The following is a 21,678-nucleotide window of genomic DNA, read 5'->3' on the forward strand; positions in this document are numbered from 1 at the left end:
TTTTGGCAGTGTGGGCAGGTGCCAAATCCTGCTGGAAAATGAAATCAGCATCTTTAAAAAGCTGGTCAGCAGAAGGAAGCATGAAGTGCTCCAAAATTTCTTGGTAAACGGGTGCAGTGACTTTGGTTTTCAAAAAACACAATGGACCAACATCAGCAGATGACATTGCACCCCAAATCATCACAGACTGTGGAAACTTAACACTGGACTTCAAGCAACTTGGGCTATGAGCTTCTCCACCCTTCCTCCAGACTCTAGGACCTTGGTTTCCAAATGAAATACAAAACTTGCTCTCATCTGAAAAGAGGACTGTGGACCACTGGGCAACAGTCCAGTTCTTCTTCTCCTTAGCCCAGGTAAGACGCCTCTGATGTTGTCTGTGGTTCAGGAGTGGCTTAACAAGAGGAATACGACAACTGTAGCCAAATTCCTTGACACGACTGTGTGTGGTGGCTCTTGATGCCTTGACCCCAGCCTCAGTCCATTCCTTGTGAAGTTCACCCAAATTCTTGAATCGATTTTGCTTGACAATCCTCATAAGGCTGCGGTTCTCTCGGTTGGTTGTGCATATTTTTCTTCCACACTTTTTCCTTCCACTCAACTTTCTGTTAACATGCTTGGATACAGCACTCTGTGAACAGCCAGCTTCTTTGCAAATGAATGTTTGTGGCTTACCCTCCTTGTGAAGGGTGTCAATGATTGTCTTCTGGACAACTGTCAGATCAGCAGTTTTCCCCATGATTGTGTAGCCTAGTGAACCAAACTGAGAGACCATTTTGAAGGCTCAGGAAACCTTTGCAGGTGTTTTGAGTTGATTAGCTGATTGGCATGTCACCATATTCTAATTTGTTGAGATAGTGAATTGGTGGGTTTTTGTTAAATGTGAGCCAAAATCATCACAATTAAAAGAACCAAAGACTTAAACTACTTCAGTCTGTGTGCATTGAATTTATTTAATACACGAGTTTCACAATTTGAGTTGAATTACTGAAATAAATGAACTTTTCCATGACATTCTAATTTATTGAGATGCACCTGTATATAAAATGTACAGTAGGTTGTATTGTACTGTATTGACATTCAGGCTGTCAGTTGATAGTCAGTTGCCAGTGTGTTGTTAAGAGAGAATATAATTTATGACAGTCCAGTGTGAGATAATAAGATTAATAAAGTGCAGTGCTGATGTATATTGATCGTGAGAGATCAAGAGATCAAAAGTCTGATCGCTTGGGGGAAGAAGCTGTCATGAAGTCGGCTGGTGCGGGTCCTGATGCTGCGATACTGCCTGCCTGATTGTAGCAGTGAGAGCTGCCCATGGCTCAGGTGGCTGGAGTCTCTGATGATCCTCCGAGCTTTTTTTACACACCGCCTGGTATATATGTCCTGGAGGGAGGGAAGCTCACCTCCGATGATGTGTCTGGCAGTTATCACCGCCCTTTGCAGGGCTTTGCAGTTGTGGGCGGTGCTATTGCCGTACCAGGCGGAGATGCAGCCAGTCAGGATGCTCTCTACAGTGCTGGTGTAGAACCGTGTGAGGATGTGGCGGTTTGTTCCAAACCTCCTCAGCCATCTCAGGAAGAAGAGGCGCTGATGAGCCTTCTTCACAACGGCCTTAGTGTGGACAGACCATGTGAGTTCCTCAGTGATGTGGACACCGAGGAACTTGAAACTGCTGACTCTCTCCACTGGTGCTCCATTGATGGTGATGGGGCTGTGTTCTCTTTCTCTTCTCCTGAAGTCCACCACAAGCTCCTTTGTCTTGCTGACATTGAGGGAGATGTTGTGCTCCTGACACAAGCATGTCAGAGTGTGCACCTCCTCTCTGTAGGCTGTTTCATCATTGTCAGAGATCAGACCTACCTCCATCGTATCATCAGCAAACTTAATGATGGCATTGGAGCTATGTGTTGCCACACAGTCATGTGTGTACATGGAATACAGGAGTGGGCTGAGAACACAGCCCTGTGGGGCTACAGTGTTGAGGGTCAGTGATGAGGAGATGTTACTGCCCATTCTAACCACCTGGCATCTGCTTGACAGGAAGTCCAGGATCCAGCTGCACAGCGAGCTGTTTAAGCCCAGAGCCCAGAGTTTCTCATCAAGCTTGGAGGGCACTATGGTGTTGAATGCTGAGCTGTAGTCTACAAACAGCATTCTCACGTAAGTGTTCCTTTTTTCCAGGTGGGAGGGAGCAGTGTGTAGTGTAGATGCAATGGCATCATTAGTGGAGAGGTTGTTGCGGTAAGCAAACTGCAATGGGTCCAGTGAGGAAGGCAGCACAGAGCAGATGTAATCTCTGATTAGTCTCTCAAAGCATTTGCTGATGATGGGGGTCAGAGCAACAGGACGCCAGTCATTTAAGCAAGTGATTTTGGATTGCTTTGGTACAGGCACAATGGTGGACATTTTGAAGCATGTGGGAACCACAAGCAAGGAGAGGGAAAGGTTGAAAATGTCTGTAAAAACACCAGCCAATTGGTCCGTGCACGCTCTGATGACACGGCCCGGAATGTCGTCTGGACCCGCGGCTTTACGGATATTCACCCGTCTGAAGGATCGGGTTACATCCGCTACAGAGACGGAGAGTGAACTAACCTCTGTAGCTTCGGCCGCGAGAGCTCACTCCATGAGGGCGGTGTTATTTCCCTCGAAACGAACATAAAAAATATTTAGCTCATCCAGGAGAGAGGCAGCGGTGTTCACGGCAGAGTTTTTATTCTCTTTAAAGTCCTGGTCATCTCGACCAGGTTGAGCCAAAGGTGGTGCTCCTGGACCACCATGGTGGACATCGCCTGCCCGAGAGACTGCGCCGTGACCTTCGTCGCCAGGAGGGTGAGACCTGCATCAATCCCAGGTCAGAACTACCCTCGTGCAGTTCTCTCAGCACCTTGGCTTGGTGCACTTGCAGGAGAGCCATGGTGTGAAGGGTGGAGGCGGCCTGTCCAGCGGCACCGTAAGCCTTAGTCGCCAGTGACGACGTAAGCCTACAGGCCCTGGATGGGAGTCTCAGATGGTTCCGCCACGTGGCGGCGTTTTGTGGGGAATCGCCGAGTACCCCCTGGCAGCCCCACCGTCGAGGCTAGTGAGAGGGGAGGAGCCCATAAATCGGGTCTGGGCAGTGATAGGTACCCGCCACGATCTCGTGAGCTCATCATGCGCCTCCGGGAAGAAAGGAACCGGGGCGGGGCGTGGCCGTGAGCGGCACTCTGAGCCCAGGAACCAAACGTTGAGCCTTGAGGATTCAGGGGGAGTGGAGGGTTCCACTCCAGCCCGACGCTCGCAGCCGCCCGGGCAAGCATGGCCGCCAGCTCTGCTTCAGCAGAGGGTGAGAGCCCAGTCGAGTCCTCGGCGTCAGACTGGATGAGCCCACTCTTCGATGCTGCAATCAAGTGCTCATCCTCTTCGCGAGCCCCGAATGAGATCGCGAACTTGCCCTGAGACGAACTGATGGTCTCATCCCAGAACTCAACCGGGGCACACGAGCGTACTGGGGAATGGGAGGTCCGTGGGGGGTTTCCCGGCGGAGAAGCTCCCGCTGAGGTCCTCAAATCGCCCCCAGTGCTAACCGCCGTGGCCTCATACCCGTATGTAGAAGGACAGAGTCGGGGAGCCGCTGGGGTGGCTTTCCCTCTGACAAAGGAAAGCCACGAGCGCAATTTTGCCATGGTCATGTTCTCGCAATGAGGACTTGACCCATCCATGAACGATGTCTCCACGTGGGCAGCGCCCAAGCACGTGAAACAGCGATCGTGGCAGTCAGAAGCGGAGAGATAGCGACCACAACCAGGAATTATACACAGATGGAAAGGCATCTTTAAAAAGATGCTTCATCTGTGCCACTCTTTTAGTAGGAAAATATACTCTTTTATTTGGAAGAATATACTCTTTTAGCTCAGCACAACCGCTCGGCTCGGAAGAAAAAATCTGAATGAGTGGTTACAAGCCAGCTCCATTTATACCCGTATGTTATTCCACTCGCCAATTCCCATTGGCCTTTTCTCAAAGATCAGAGGTGTTTGGGGCTCCCAAGGGCGACCACTAGTGTCACTACATCGACACAACGTCGGGTGAGTGACAGACAGGGAATGCCCCATTCTCTACTTCCGAGACTTCCCTACATCACTTGGGGTACTCATTAATTCAAGACGGTCTCTACGGCACCAACATCAATGCCTACTTTAAAATCATCACATCCACTGGTGCTCACTTGGCACGTAAACAGAGACAGAAAGAAAGACAAAAGGCCAACTGTTTTGTTGCTTAAACTACTCAACAAACTGTACTTTCACCTATCAGCGCTATTTTTAATTGTTGGTGTATGTAAACATGCATTAGATGGACGTCTTTGACAGTTTTGATTTGTTTCCGGTGATGTGCACCTCAGTGCAGGATGAAAGTGGATGTGTGCAGCTTGTGAAGCAGTCACAAAACGAGTCTTTGCCAAGGAGTTGTCACTGAAGTATAAAACACTATTGAACCCGATCAAAAATGTCAGTAAACAGTCCAATTCATTAATATTTCAAATGTCATGTTTGTTTATGATGCTGACACACTGTCTAGACCGGGCGCATTCGTTGACGCAACGCAGCGGCTTGAGGCTGTCTACACCAGGCACATCGACACAAACTTTCTGAAACATTTCTTTGTGTTGTTGGCAGTAGTATCGCCAGCGCAAAATGGAATGGGATGCTTCCATGGTTCATGTTCCGGTTGCTAACTTGTTTGTAACGTTTGTTTTGTTTCCTAGTCTTGGCCTATTCCTGTGTTTACCCTGTTTTTGTTTTTGATTTATTTGTTATTAAAGTTAAGTTGCATCTAGATCCCGCTCTCGTGATTTCCTTCAAACATTACACATTTCTAATGTTTTGGTGCTTGTTTTTTCTCTTCTGATTGAGTTTAAAAAATGGCTGAATTTGAGGGGCTGCATGCTGTTAGTCAATCATAACAGAGGTTTAAAGGAGGAGCTGAGGCAAAAATCCAGCTTTTCAGAAATATGGTCAGAGACAAGGTGGAAAATAATCATATATTACAAAATTATGACTCTTTTGGTGAAAAAAAAACATTATGAACATTATCAGTGGACCTTAGGGAAGATAATGAAACTATAAAAAAATGAGCGTTTTATGACCCCTCTAAATGTATTTTATAATATTATTTTAGAAATATTTGTAACCCAAGTAAATAATTAACTTAAATGAAAGTCAGTAACTGTAATCTCATTACAATATATGAAATGTAATGCACTACACTACTTTTTGCAATAAAGTAATTTAAAGTTTCACAACTGCCTATTACAACAGACATTAATGGTTAATTTTAATTGGTGCATCACCACTTTCGTCACCATGTTGAATTTATGTAGTCATTAATAAAGATCACAATGACATATAAAGAGGGCATTCAAAAAGAAAGGTCAGAAGTTATCACTTATGGTTTGGATGAAACATCACACCCTGAATGCTAAAAATGTCTTTATCTATTGGACTGTAGTGGACACCATGCACCAGAGGGTTAAATGACTGCGTTAGCTATTGGCAAGATTTTATGAAGACAGCATTACTTACAACTGTTACCTAAAATAATGCCTAAAAAACTATTTGGCTATTGTTTAAAGGGATAGTTCACCCAAAAATGGAAATTATCTTATCATTTACTCACCCTCATACCATCCCAGATGTGTATGAATTTCTTTCTTCAGCAGAACACAAACAAAGATTTTTAGAAAAAGATCTCAGCTCTGTAGGTCCATACAATGCAAGTGAATGGTGATCAGACCTTTGTAGCTCCAAAAATCACATAAAGGAAACATAAACATAATCCATATAACTCCTGTTTAAATCCATATCTTCAGAAGCGATATAATAGGTGTGGGTGAGAAACAGGACAATATTTATGTCCTTTTTTTACTCTAAATCTCCACTTTAACTTTCAGATGTGAAAGTGAATCTAAACAGGCACCACATGTGACTTTCAGATGTTTAAGTGAAAGTGGAGAGTTAGTGTAAAAAAAAAAAAAAAGGACTTAAATTTTGATCTGTTTCTCACCCACACCTATTATATCATTACTGAAGATTTGGATTTAACCACTGGAGTCTTATGGGTTACTTTTATGTTTCCTTTATGTGATTTTTGGAGCTACAAAGGTCTGGCCACCATTCACTTGCATTGTATGGACCTACAGAGCAGAGATATTCCTCTAAAAATCTTTGTTTGCGTTCAGCAGAAGAAATAAAGTCATATACAGTACATCTGGGATGGTATATGAGTAAGTAAATGATGAGAGAATTTTTATTTTGGGGTGAACTGTCCCTTTAACATTAATCAACAGCTTGTGTGTCTTAGGTGACATCAGCTGAAAAGGGCAGAGCAGGTTTTAACATTTTGATGAAAGATAACAAAGAAAAATATTTAATAACATGAACACTGATGAAACGTGCACATCAAGACCGGGCCCATGTATTGAGAAAGTAACTGGGGTCAATTTGGATTTCATGGTGATTTTAAGGGAGAAGATCTGTCTATACAAGCTGGACCTTTCTCACACACACACACACACACACACACACACACACACACACACACACACACACACACGCGCACACACGCACAAACCTTCAGTGAAGCAGGCCTCTGGATCCAGGGACTCCTCCGGCTCCAACTCGATGGACTCCGCCCCCTCTCCAGGGGGTCGGATATCCACCGTGCTCCCCTCTGAGGAACTGAGAACCGCATCTACCGGAAGCTTCTAAACAGATATCCATGCAGCCACACAATTAGACACAAGAAAGCAAACACACAAATACACACGCAAGATTAGGCTGTATTGAAGCACGTAATTTTATCCAAAATGCCTTAACAGTTATTCTCACTATCATGCAATTTCAGATCATTCAAAAGTACCTACAAGCCCGTGGATTTAGAGATTGATTCAAAGGATTTTTTTTTTTTTTTTAATTAGCAGCCAGGCATGAATACAAAAGTCTCTGGCTTCACCATACTGTTTAATCTCACAGTCAGCTGTGGGTACATTTGATGTGCCTTCATTCCTTCCTCATGCATGTTTTTTTGTTTCTCAAGGTGCAGTTTTTTCTCATCCAAGCTTGTGATCTTGTCATCAAATGTTGAGTGCATTAAAGTATTTGCATGTCCCTTGCAAACGTCAACCCTTTACCTCTCCCCACCCCTTCCAAAAATAAATGATTGCTATCAGATAATCCCAATACATTTGGATTAGCATGATTCAGATTATCACATGAGCCCACCCCACTGAGTGCAATCCCTTGATTGACATGAAAACACAGGCTGGAAGTCCATTCCGTTAAGCAGTGGTCAAGCTTCGGTCCGTCAGTCAGTTTGAAGAGGAGGGGAGCCGCATTAGTGTTAACTAACACCAGAGCCACATGCTAAGTCTGAGACAGCATTTGATTAGCTTTGACTGGGGGAAAGAACAGTACCAGAACTGGAGTAAAACGTAGGAAGACCAGGTGATATAGTATTAAGAAAACATATTTGCTTATCTATCTTAGCTCAGAGAGATTTTCTGTTAGATGACATCATTTTCCAATGATATTAAACACTACAGAGTCCCAGGTAACAGACAATGTACAGTGACCTTAGGTACTGGGTAAAAACTGGACAAAATTACATTATTTGACATAGTAATTATGACACATTCCTGACCACAGCGTCGTTTTAAGCCTAATACAATTGGGGGTGACTAAGTTACAAACCCCTCTGTTGGCCTTGTAGCCGCAAGAAGATATAAAACGGTTGGTCAGAGAAAAAGAGAAAGGGTTAAAAAAGTAAATCTAAGAGGGTGCTGTCTAAAACTGAGCTGGAGCACTGGTTGCCATGGCACCCAGCTAATGCGGCACGGGGGAATGATGTAAGCATGCTGTGTGCAATTTCAGAATCTTCCAGAATGTCTCTAACATTTTAAATTGCAAGAATACTATTAGAGGCAAACCTGCAAAAAAATCTGCCCTGACCCCAAAGAGACCCTTGGACTGATCTTAACCTTAACAACATTTTTGATGTTGGATCTAAAGCAAGTCTTATCTATGGATCAATGTGTAAAGGTTAAAACCTTCTGGGCATTATTTTAGGAGCGCTGGCATTAAGTGCAGCGCTATGCCATAAGTCATAAACGCAAAGTCAGTGGGCATGACCATGAAAGTTTGGTATTTTTGTGCAAGCATGCGCTAACTCTAGGCGCAAGTGGGTTTGGCGAAATTGATCGTGCAATGCGTAAATGGGCTGGGTCAAGTGCAGTTTAATTCTGTGGTTTTCTCCGGTTACTATTCCACCGTCTGCATCCTATTATATAGTCCACTTCCTCAAGCACCATTGATATAAACCAAGACAGCACAATCATAAGAAGTTGGTAGTGTAAATGGATTGTATGCAATGAATTAGAAGAATTGAAAATTACGTTCTTTTGTGCATTAACCACGTCCTTGATGATTGTCGGGCATATTTCTATGACAGTGACACGCTTCTTTTATAGCTAATGTATGCATGGAAAATTTGATTCTCATCAGAATTTGGATGTAAGTATTATTAATAATTTTCATCTACTGACACACAAACCATGGCTAGTATTAACAGTGATTGTATCGGCATGTACTTCACTTCTACCGGTCGATTTTGAGAAACGAAATTCATTTATTGAAACATTAAAAAATTACACAAAAAATATTTCTACATTGAATTACACTTCAAACGAAACAAGCATATAATAAAATAACAAAGTAGTCAAAAAAATCATACTAATTCCAAACATTTTACTCTCTCCAACTTCTTCCATTGGCCTGTTTTGCAGTGACTTAAAAATCACTCTACTACAACAGGTGAAAGAATACCATTACAAATTAGATCATAAGTACAGATCATAAATACAATTGTAAATGTAAACATATTAATAATAATTGAAAAATAAACCATGACCTATAGATAGTTTAATACAAATCTCATAGGCATAAATGTTTGTTTAATAAAAAACGGTTACAACTCTTATCATCAGGGATATAATTTGATGTCCCTCTATATTTTCAGAGTTTGGATATGAAATTTGTTGGTGGAATATCCAAACTGCAAATGCATGAGCTGAGTTTAAACGTTGCGCTGAGTTAAGATGTGGTTTTCAGACGTCTTAGCGCAATGACCTATTTCTCAGGAAAATAGCAAACTGCGCTTTGCGCCAATTCATTAACATGCAATACACCCACAGTTTGTGCGCATACACCCACAATAGTGCAAACACTCCTACCCACGCCCACTTTTGCTTTGCGCTGGCACAAAAATTGTGATTAGAATTAGCATTCTCATGAAAATTGGACAAGATGTTGCGCATGGTCGTTGCACGTAGCGCAGTGCTTTGCGTGCTCACGAAAATAGAGCCCTCTGTTTCATAGTCCCCTGTTACTCTCTGGTATCTCTTTAACTTTGGTCTTTAAATCAGATTAAGGACAGATCTATGGTTTCATTAGCAAAACCAACATCTTCATTAAACTAGGTTGTGGGGAAAAGGTGGTACAGAAGTTGAAGGCCCCGGCACACTCACGGCAGAGCGCTTCTTCGTTCTTTGCTCAAAGCAAGAAAGAAGTTCAAAACGGCTGAGCAACAACATACTGTTTGCGAGCATTCAGACACCAGCCACGCTGCTGAGGGAGAAGAATTTAGAGAAGCATTTACCTGTAAATATGAGGTCTCACAAGACTACAAGTAAAACATCATCTACATAATATGACAATAAAATGTGTTATAAATGACTTTATGCCTCATTCTATGAGCATAATTCACACAAGATCTGTAGAAGAAGCTGTTTTAACTACTCAATGATGATTTAAAGTAATATATAGAGTAAATAATGTGTAATTTGTAATGTTTACCTTTTGCATTCATGGCGCTAATGCACCAACATGCAACATGCATAATATATTTTAAATTATGATGATACTGATACTACTGCAAAGATAAGTGTTCTAAATGCATCACACCCATTCGTTCTTAGATTTGGTCTGAAGTGTGCCGGGGCCTTTAGTCAAGTTTCAAGGTCAATATTTTTCTTCTTTCCAACAAAGTGGATCTAACCAATAAAGAACACTTTCTGATTTTTATATATGTGAAATCTAAAATAATTTAATAATAATTTAATCAAATTATCAATTCTACACCCCTGCAGGTTGAGACAAAAGCCCTCTAGGGGTCAATTGGTCTCATGACACTTTAGTGCACCATTATTGCAACAGTTTACAGTGCAATATGAAGTATCACAAGCATGAACCGCTCATACTAGCATATTTGTGAACAATAATCAATATTTAAAATGGTTGTTTAATATGGAAAAAAAATAAAATTATCCTGAGACAAACCACAATAGGTTTACTCAAAGGCAGTTAAAACCTTGTACCAAGTTTGTAACTGACTCAATTACTGCAGCCTTCCACTATGGACAAAAGTACCTTTCATCATTCCAATATGGATCATTTCGAATGCAGATGCAGTTAAACTTGCAGTGTGCCGTGGACTAATCTACAATGACTTGGAATAATTAAAACCATTAAATGTATTTTTCTATCAGCTCACTTCTACGCAAACACGCACACACACAAATGCACTCGTGTACACTCAACCACAAGCTCTCTCACTCTCTACTCTTGGGTAATTTAGCTCTAAGTGCTCACTGAATGCTTGTACAAAAAACCAAAAAAAACATACAAGCTAATGTAACAAAGAGATGATCGATGGGCTACTGATGTAAAATGATGATCTTGCTCATTCCATATGACTGAAGATACTGCAAAGAAGCCCAGTGCTACAACAGAAACACAAATTCATGTAGAAAACAACAAACCAAACAAAATACTGACAGCTGTCTCTCTTTGGTGCAAATAGGGTTGTTTAAGAGGGAGGGAAGGGCACAGGCATTGAGAAACGAAAAACAAAAAGGGCAATCCGATCCAAAAAGAGAGATAAAATGAGAGAGAGACGAGAGTTTGGTCTGATTTAGATGACATAGTCTCCATGGTTAGTGTGGGTGAGGAGGAAGGTGAGTCTCTTACAGGGCTCTCTCAGAGAAAACGTGGGGTTCGTCTGTCATAACGCTGCAATAACAGGTCACACACAAAGAGGAGATACACACTTCACATAACATGGATAATAACGTCAGCAACTTCAACACTGAACCACTTAAATTAGATTTAGAAACAGATCAAGTTAGAAGAGGGGAGAGAGAAAACATTAAGCACAGTGACAGTTTCACTGGAGAAGCATGGAAATGTACTGAAATACAAACACACACACAAACACACTCTTTTATGGTGGGGACATTGCATTAACTTCAATTGTTGAATTTTTTTTTATTTTTTTATTTTTTTTATATTAAGCTAATGATATTTTATATCTATGGAGCCACTAGAGGATAGGGAGGGAATTTATTTTCTGTCATAGTTGTGCGTTTCCCTTCAAACAGTTTTGCATTTCTTCACAATATGCTTTGCATTCCCTTTGCTATAGCTTTATCTATTCCTTACAAAAATTAACCATGGTTTTACTACAGTAACCATAGTGTAATTATGGTATTTTTTTATTACAACCATAGTAGTGACACAATTTACTATGGTTTTACTACAGTAATAATATTTTAACCATGATTTTCATAGTAAAAGCAAGGTACTTATACAGGAAAACCAAAGCTATGGAAATAAAAATCAGAATCACCCTGACATTAAAAAACAAAACAAAAAAAAAACTACTTTTTCTATAGTAATACCATGGTTACGGTGTGGTACAAAAACCATGCCTTTAGGAAAAATAACAATGGTTTCCTTATAGTAAAACTGCAGTAGCCATGACTTTAGAAATATATTTGGTGGTAAGAAATCGTCTCCGGTTACACATGTAACCTCGGTTCCCTGAGATGAAGAGAACGAGACATTGCGAGAATTGCTTTTGGGGAATTCCTTCTCCGATGACCTAGTTGAAACCCTTGTACAATAATGCCAATCCTCTGATTGGCAATGGTGTTTGAGCTGCGTCCCTTTAGGCGCACAGTTGGCCTATATAAGCGGGCGCAAAAGCACCATTTCTTCACAATTTTCTGACTGAGGGACAAGAGCCCATCGCTTGCCCCTCGAAACTCTAAAGTAGAAGTGCAGCTAGCTTTCACAATGTCTCATTCCCTTCATCTCATGGAGCCGAGATGTTCCCTTTTGATTCAGTCCACTCAACATTGCTAGAATCCGGGGTGGACTGGGGAGAGAAATCAGCCTGGGATTTTACAGAGAAACTGGCCCAAAAGTCACTGTCCTTTTCTACATATCGCTGCCCCCTTTGGCATATTGCAGCGCCATTTTGTGGCCCATTCTGCATAACACGGTGGCTCATTTCAGCTTAGTCCCAGTTCTCCTGATGGCCAGTCCGCCCCTGATCGGCCCCAACGTGCGTTGGCCAACCGGAAAAATGCCTGGTATGCCAGATTACCAATCCAGCCCTGGCTAGAATCTCTTTTGGGGAACAGAGTCCCATCATGCCGCACTACATAATGTCATACCCCCAGAGGAATAAACACTTGAAAAAAGACAAGTCTTCAAGTATATAAATTAATGAATAACCCCACATGGTGAAAACCAGATAGAAAGTTAATCTTAGCCTGGGAATCTATATGAACCATATTAATATACACAGTGTAAATTTAACCTTTTCACAACCAGGGTTTTATTTTTCTTGGAAGTGCTTAAGAGTGAGAGGAAGAGCTGCTCCTCTTCGGTAGAAAGTGCTTCATTGCTTGTGACTGCTTTTGTGCCACATTGAAGCGCTCTGCAAAGCCTTGCCATTGCCAAAGAGACCATCAGGAGACACCGGAGTGTCGAGGAGGGTGGCTTTCTCTGCATCACGCATCTCCGTGAGAGTCAGCCAAATATGCAGATTCAGAACCACCAGGTTTCTCATTGCTTTACTGATGGCCTGAGTGGTGGATTTCGTGAGCTCCGTATGGACCTCCGAAAAGAATGGTGCACTTCTCCCGACCGCGGTCTGCTGACGACGGCTGGTTTGCAAATACCACTCGTCCAGTCTGGACTTTTCCAGCTCTTCTGGAGGGGATCACTCAAAACTGAGCTCCTCAACCACCCTATCGAGGCCACGAAGAATCTCCTTGTCAGTGGTGTATGCACATTCCTCACCCTCACCGGGGGGAAGGGTCAGCAACATCCAGCGAGGGAAATGGCATCATCCCCATCATCAGAACCACCAAACGTGAAGAGGCCATGCACTCCAATAGAGGGTCGGAGCTCATCATGTGCATATTGTATTCTCGACGACGTTGGATCAGAAGAATGAGGGGCTTGCAGGGCTTGCGCCGGCACGAGATCCTCCTCAAAATCATAAATTTTTACCTCACGGCCCCGCCGTGCCTCCTCATGTGGTCCCTCTGGATCTAACACAGAAGAGGTGGGTGGGAGGGCACAGGAGGCTGGATCATCCCTCACAACGTCCGGAGACTCATGCCCTCGCAGTGAGGGCAGTCTGTCTCCATGAGTGACTCAGCTCTCATGTTCAGCTCTCAGTTCTCATGCTGTCATGTTCATCTGACCGTGGGATGTGCCGCTCGCATAGGGAACACTTGCAGAACAACATCTTGAAAAAGACGTGTTGCACACAAGATACTCTTTTCGTGAAAAGCCTTAAGGCTTATGGATAATATATAAAAGGATACAGTACTCCTGCCGGAAGGCTGTGTGAAGCGGGTAGTTCTCTCGCTGAAGCGGCGCATCGTTCAACAACGAGCATCTAAAGCAAAGAACCAGTTCACTTGGCAGCGAGACAGAGAAAAGCTTCACCAGAACCAGAAAGGGGAGTGGTGATTTCTCTCACTGCAGGCACTGAAGCACAGGTGATGAGTCATCCTGTCCACATCTAGCAGAGAAGAAGATCCCGTCTGCTGGAAGGTGTATGTCAACGGCGAAGCAGAGAGGGTCTCCAAGATGAGAAGATGTTTACTGTCTTGAAGAAAATTCTTAAGAAATCGTGATTTCGTGCCTGCTTATATAGGTCAACTGCACACCTAAAGGGACTAGGCTTAAACATCAATGCCAGTCAGAGGATTGGCGTTATTGTACAAGGGTTTCAGCTAGGCTGTCGGAGAAAGAATTCCCCAAAAGTGATTCTTGTGATGTTGAGTGGACTGAATCAAAAATGAACCATGTACTATTTTATTAAAGCTAACCATGTTTCTTTTTTCTTTTCTTTTTCTTTTTTTTTTTTTTTTTTTTTTTTTTTGTGTGATAAGAACCGTGGTTTGAAAAACCATGGTACATGAATCACAAATTAACCATGGTGTTACTAAAGTAAAACTCCCCAGTTTTTTCCCCCCAGAATGATTATTATTTTTATAACCATTGTTATGGATTTCATGTATCATTACTATGATTTTATCACAAATGTAAATAGTTACTGTAGTAAAACCATGATTAATTTTCACAAGGGATATATATAAAGATAAAGCAAGGGAAACCAAAATAATTGTGATATTTAAATAAATATAAATGTAAATACTTCCCTCCCTGTTTTCTGAGGGGCTCTGTATCTTAACCCTTAACCCTACCCCTAAAACTAACCCTCCCTTATGACGTTTCAAACCTATATGACTTTCTTTTTTCCGTGGAACACAAAAAGAGATATTAAGCAGAATGTAAGAGATTGGCAGCCTCAGTGACTATTGACTTTCATTGTAAGAAAAAATATTAATGTGACGGTCCATTTCGGTCCATACCACTCTGTCTGTCTCCTGTTTTCCATTGAAGAAAGGAAGTCAATCAGGTTTGGATGACATAAATTTGATTAAATAATTACTTTTTTTTTTTTTTTTTGTTAACTATACCTTTTTAACTTAAGTTGTTTTCCTCATGGGGACAACTGACTGGTCCCACATTGATTTTATTTGATTTATTATCCTTGTGGGTAAAACTTGACTAATACAGACAAACAATAACACACACACACACACACACACACACACACACACAAACACACACACACACACACACAGAGATAAGCATACTCAATTTCACCCTGGGCAAGGATGCTGAATTTAGCAATTTCCTCAATGCACTCATTCATAATCTGGGATGCATGATGCCATGCCTGCTCAGTTGGTCGTAAATAATACACATTAGAGTGTGTGAGAGGTTGTGTGTGTGCCAGACAATGTATGTTTATGAGAACATGTTCTGATATAATGAGTATACTCAGTAACTCTACCTGCTACAATGCTCAGAGGTTTGTCTTAACTAGCTGCTGATGAACATGGTCAAACTGGCCTGAAGCCCATGGCACAACAAAAACAAACACAGATACACACGCACAATGGGCTGCAGCTCTGAGCAGAAGATAATGTATGACTCAAGACAACTGTTTGTCCCCTTACAGGGAAAGAGACATTGACTCCTGATCATTTGCAAACACACCTACATCAATGAAATAAAACAAAGTTTTCATAAATTTAAAACATTATATTAAATAGCAGCTCTCTCCAACACTGAAACAAAGACTCAGACATGTATTTAATGCATATTAAAAGTGATATATTTGGTTGTAGAGGGCTGGCTTACCTCTTTACTGCCCTCCACATCAGACGAGTCGCTACTGAAGTCCTCCGTGTTCAGATTTTCAAAGTCCGACTCTCCCACCGCAATCGGTACTGTAACCGTGAGGCTGGGATTGTGGATGAACGACATATAGTCGCCCTCCTCAATTCCATACTTAACATGACCTTCGACCCCATTACCAGGAGAGATGCAGCCCTCCTTCAGATAGTCTTTAGTGAGATCAACGGCGACTGGAGCATGATTAGACAAGCAGTTCTTGCCGTCTCTGTGGAGGTCATCAAGGGGTTTCTCCTCATCTAGAGAGCGTGGTTTGGAGCCAGCCAGGCAGATGCTTTGCACGAATTGACGCAAAATGGACTTCACAAGCGCGATACCTTTCTGGATTCTACCCACTGCGATCTGTAGGTTGTTCATTTCACTGTCGTCATCTGTGGCGGCCAGATTGTCAGCACTGAAAGAGCTCAGCAGTAAGGCCAGGAACAGGTTCAACACCTGCCACACAACAGCACCAAAACAACATACACAAACTCAGAATCAGAAAGGTCAACGCTGATGAATGAATTCTACTCTGAAATGATCATGATGTGTAGTCATATTGGTTACATCAGGGTAGGGGTTAATTCTGTTTTGATTAATCAGAGTAATTTCGATGTGCTTTAAATAAATATTTGTGTATGTTTTACTGATGTACTGTATTTCGATGTGTAGACCTCATTCACAATAGACATACAGTATCTTTGATGGCATGCACGGAACAAAGATGTGTAAAGCTCCTAGATCCCATTTGATTTTTCACAACTCGTATTGTCTGGATTTTGCTGTCTACTGAGTGTTCTTGGAAAGATATTTTTCAACGTTTTTTTGTTTTTTTTCACGGAACGATCCAAAAACACTTTAAATTACAGTACAGCCCACTGAAGAGACTATAAGTCTATCCATCACAGCATTGTTGTCATTCCCATCAAAAATCAAAGATGGTGCTGCTGTGAATAATGTCTATTCATCTTCCAAAACAATCTATGAAACTGTTGCCTTGGACGTACTGTAATATTCCATTCAATCGGCATGGATGCAGCATCATGCAAACCCAAATGCTTCTGATTACTGATGCCATTGTAGAAAGCCATATTTTTTAATTTATTATGCAACTGACAGTGTCCAAAAATGGCAGATAGAAGTAGAAGAAAACAGCTTTAAATGAGCCATTGATATGAATGGAGTCTTTGTATCATGCAAGTCTTAAAGGGGTCATGATGTGCCTTTTTTATTATTTTAATATGTTACTTGTGGTTAACTTATAATATTAGTACAGTTTTTTGCACAAAAAACAGTCATATATTTTCCACCCTCATTCTGACCCTGTCAGAAATGCTCGGTTTTTGTGCTACTCTCCTTTTAGACTTGACAGTAAACGCCCACTGTTATGATTGGCTCTCTGCTCTTGACTTACCTGCTCTCTCTCCTTGCCATCTCACTGCTCACCATTTCTGGGCGGGGTTACAGAAGTGATAAGGTAAAGTAGGCGTTGATGTGTTATTGTGGAGGCGGTCAGATGCAAATGTCTACCACAGTGTGACATCATAATGTGGAGGAAGTAGAGAACGAGGCATTTTGGCAGCTCTTTTGCAGTGAGGAGGAAGTTTTCAATTCTGAAACTTACAGTATGTTTTTATAGTACAATGACCTCTTATATGTCAAAAGATCAAGGAAAAATTTATCATGACCCCTTTAACATTTTAAACACATTTTTCAAAATTACTGTTTATTTCTTTAAGTGTAAAATTTGTTTATAAGGAATAGTTCACCCAAAAAATGAAAATTCTGTCATTATTTACTCAGACTCATGATGCTGCAGACTCGTGTGACTTCCTTACTTCTGTGGAAAACAAAAATAAACTTGTTTTGAAATCTTCCACACATCTTTTTGCAATATAATGAAAGTGACTGTGGGCTGTCAAGCTCAATAAATGTCAAAACATCAAACCTCACTGTTTCTTGCACATCTCATGACCAGTGCGGTTTTATGCTATTGACGTGTTGCCATATTTGATTTGGAATGGATGAAAACGATTAATGATTTGATTTGACTAAATTTTTGTCTGTTCTTCAAACAAAGTGATTGTATGACTTCAGAGGACTTGGAATATAGTACATGAGTTGTATCAACTACTTTTACAGTGGTTTTATTTTGTTTGAGTCACTATTCACTTTCATTATGTAGCAAAAAGAGGTTTGAAAATTAGCAAATGTTATTTTCTTTTGTGTTTCACATTAAGGTGAGTAATTAATGACAGAATTTTAATTTTTGGGTTAACTATTACTTTAAAGGGTCATGAAACCCCCCCCCCACCCCCCCCACCCCCATGTTTGTTGGCCGGCCGCTGTTCCAGGTGTATTTGTGGAGGCTGTTCTGTTTAAATGGCGCCGATCGCGTCCTCTCGCCATGCGTCTGATCATAAATAGGATATCACAACCACTTGTACAAAAGCAGAAGACCGATGATATAAAACTGAAAACTCAAAGTCATGTCAATTCTCATTTTTATCTACTTTACATCAAATTTCCGGGATTTAGGCCAGTTGTTTACCGGTGTTACGTCGTCATGATAATGAAGTTGAAATACTGGATAACTTTACACAGACAAGGTTAATAAGTGATTTTATCGATTGTAGAACGATTTTAGAGTCATGTTACAAGGTATTATGCTGAAGTATTGTGGCTATACTTTTAAAAACTGAGTGTTTTGTGTATTGGACCCGTTTACTTTCATTGTATGTACCTTACTGCACGCGATTTGTTTCTTTAGAAAAAGAGAGATGAGTCTAAATTATTTTCTGTGGCAATCAACATTATGCAACAAATCCTGTCTATATAGTTGATCTTGAATAAATATCTAAATTATTGTAAAGTCTCAAAGCAGTGCTGGTTTTGGTGGTAATGTCTGCTGTTCTCACTTCATTCTCAAAAGTTTGGACAAAATATCCACATCTTTTTGCAGATTTGAAAACGGTTCTATTATTTTCACTCTTCGCACTTTTGTCCCATGACTAATGTACAATCCCAAATGCATTTGTTTTCATCTTCACTCTTAATGTGAGGTTCAGCAGCCATCTCTGTTGTCTGTTTTGGAAGTAGATCTTGACCACCTCCATTTTCCCTCTTCCCGCCCACAATACCAGCCCACATATTTACATATTTTCCCGCCCATTTCGAGATTGTTTCTAGTCTGAGCAGCGAAACATTGAGGATTAAGTAGGTGGGTTGCCCGACCCTTTAAAAGGAAAAAAAATATACCTAATGCAACACGGAATTTCAATATATTATGTGAAAATCAGGCTGAAGCTGAACTCAGCTGTACCTACACCTACTAATTCAGCTGAATGTACTGAACCAGATGTGAACTGTCCCCTGTGAATCTGCCAAGTGTCTAAACAAGTACCTCAGATAACTCACAGTGACCTTTATTTTGCTGAGTACGACGTATTCTTGGATCCAGGGTCAGAAATTAAGAGGGGCTTGGGGGCTATTGTTATTCATAACATCTGAAATAGATCTTAATATTCTATTCTAAGCCTAGTTATAAAAATTATCACATAAAATAGGACTTAATGTTAATTTTAGGGGTAGGAGGAAATAAATTCTCAGTCTTCTGTAATTATTCAGCTTGATAATTTATGTTAATAAATGTATTAAACTGAAATATCTGCATAAAAGAATTACAGCATAATTGTATATGTTTAAAGGAAAAGCCCTCATAAATGTAAAAAATGCCCCTGAAAATTCAATCCAGGGACAATAATTGCCCTTTATGGAAAAGTAAATTTGGGACACTGCCAGCATCATTTTTGGTTGGTCTTGGAAAACCATTTTCATCAAACAAACAACCCAATCCCCCTAGTCCTAACCCCAAACCTAAAATCTGATTGATGGCTCAAGATGATCGATGAACAAGTTCTACTTGGCAAATTACAGTCACCAATGAGGGACACACAAAAGGGAAGAGGGAAGATAGCGAGAAACCCTCTTTTGTCCGTATCTTGGTTACATGATTGATCTTACCACCAGATTCCCAATGACCATGACCATCATGAAGACGATGAGACACATCGTTTGTCCTGCCACTTCCATGCAGTCCCACATTGTCTCGATCCATTCACCGCAAAGCACTCGGAACACAATCAGGAAGGAGTGGAAGAAATCATCCATGTGCCAACGCGGCAACTCGCAGTCCTCTGAGATATGGCAGACGCATTCACGATAGCTCTTTCCAAACAGTTGCATGCCCACCACAGCGAAGATGAAGACGATGATGGCCAGGACAAGGGTTAGATTCCCCAAAGCACCAACTGAGTTACCAATGATCTTGATCAGCATGTTCAGAGTAGGCCAAGACTTCGCCAGCTTAAACACTCTTAACTAAGACCAGAGAGAGGAAAAGAGAGCGAGAGACGATAAGGAGGATAAGGAATTTAATTAACTTTTCTACACATGGAAAACACCATTTCATAATTCCTTGATTTTCAGACTTTCCATGACTCTGAAAACCCTGAATGTAGAGACAGAATGGTGGTGGGAGGAGAGCATTGCTCACCAATCTAAAAGAGCGCAATACTGAAAGCCCCTCCACATTGGCCAGTCCCAACTCCATCAGGCTCAGGCTCACGATGATGCCATCAAAGATATTCCAGCCTTCTTGGAAGTAGTAATATGGGTACAGAGCAATAACCTTCAGACACATCTCTGCTGTGAAGATTCCAGTGAACACCTGTACAGATTATATTAAAACAACACAAAACAGCAAAACAAAATAATTTTAGGCTTTATCAATACATTTAAGCATTGCTCTGAAAGTTAAACAGTTGACATTCAGAGCTTACCAGGTTGCCCACTGACAGCACATGGCTGAACTCTTTAGTCATTGGATAGTGTTCCATAGCCATGAAGAGAGTGTTGAGGACAATGCAGATGGTTATGGCCAGATCTACAAATGGATCCATCACCACCATGTTCACAATCTTCTTCACCTTCAACCAGGCTGGACAGCAATCCCAGATCAGGAAACCGTTGGCAAACTTGTACCAGCAAGGAGGACACTTCTGCCGTGATTCCTCAAGTTCTGTGGACAGATCAATACAGCTCCAAAAGTTACAAGGGTTCATTGTCCTTGTGAAGCGTAGGACCTACAGTGGCCCCAAAATGCATTTGGACACTTACTGTAAGTTGCACTTAAAAATGTATAAATGTAGTTGACTTAGATAAGAAAACAAGCTAAAAAACACTACCCAAAATTTTGTTAGCTTTCAAATGATAAAACAATAAAATACTATTCAAAATGAAGACAACAATTATTTGGACACTGTCTGGTTGTCAAGCGTTAGTGGCATATGTCCATAATTAATATGATGAACTACACATGTGATTACTCTGCTAGGACACCTGTGTGCACATGAGGGGAACTGATTTCAAACATTCACTGAAAACTGGGCTTGTGAAGTTCAAACCCCTTGAGCTCCATTGTACCCTTGAGCACAGCCCTACATTGCTCCAAGAGGGCTGTCCCTGTAACCTAACATGGCGCCACTCTATGACGATGCCAGGAACAAATTCTGTTGACCCAGGTCATGTGGCAATCAATAAAGATTCTATTATCTGTTGATGTATGAAAAAATTACACCATTGATTTTGAATGTGTTGTATAACTGAAGCAGCGATGCACAATGAATGGCATCATGACGTTAACACAATTGATGTTTTATGGGCAATGAAATATAAACCAACCTCAATGTTGTCCTATGTTCAACACACAGTGGGTGAGTAATGAATGGCTCATTTTCAGAGATTGATCTACACAAATATGGGGCATATGAATGTGGAATTGATATGTGCCCATTGTTACATGTAAATAAAGATCGACCGATATGGGTTTTATAATGGCCAATGGCGATATCCAGAGAGCCGATATATCACACAATTTAATATAGTAAATAACAAGCATAAAATTGCTTGCTCTTATTTAGCACTATATTTATTCAATTTCACACTAAACTTTAACTTTGTAAAAAACTATCTA

At 41.2% G+C, this 21,678-nt stretch overlaps 1 protein-coding gene across 2 annotated transcripts in view; it reads right to left on the reverse strand.

Annotated features, from left to right (window-relative positions):
• LOC127448923 (sodium channel protein type 2 subunit alpha-like) overlaps positions 1 to 21,678 on the reverse strand; it is a 69,147-nt gene that overhangs the window by 18,257 nt on the left and 29,212 nt on the right. For both annotated transcript variants that reach the window (XM_051711878.1, XM_051711876.1), the window contains exons 14-18: positions 20,486 to 20,724; positions 20,200 to 20,373; positions 19,668 to 20,024; positions 15,612 to 16,100; positions 6,613 to 6,745 (exon numbers count right to left, since the gene is read on the reverse strand). In XM_051711878.1, coding sequence (XP_051567838.1) covers positions 6,613 to 6,745; positions 15,612 to 16,100; positions 19,668 to 20,024; positions 20,200 to 20,373; positions 20,486 to 20,724 — 1,392 coding nt within the window. The remainder of the gene's footprint in view (positions 1 to 6,612; positions 6,746 to 15,611; positions 16,101 to 19,667; positions 20,025 to 20,199; positions 20,374 to 20,485; positions 20,725 to 21,678) is intronic.

This window comes from Myxocyprinus asiaticus, chromosome 12 (genome assembly GCF_019703515.2).
Source record: "Myxocyprinus asiaticus isolate MX2 ecotype Aquarium Trade chromosome 12, UBuf_Myxa_2, whole genome shotgun sequence".
Classification (NCBI taxonomy): Eukaryota; Metazoa; Chordata; class Actinopteri; order Cypriniformes; family Catostomidae; genus Myxocyprinus; species Myxocyprinus asiaticus.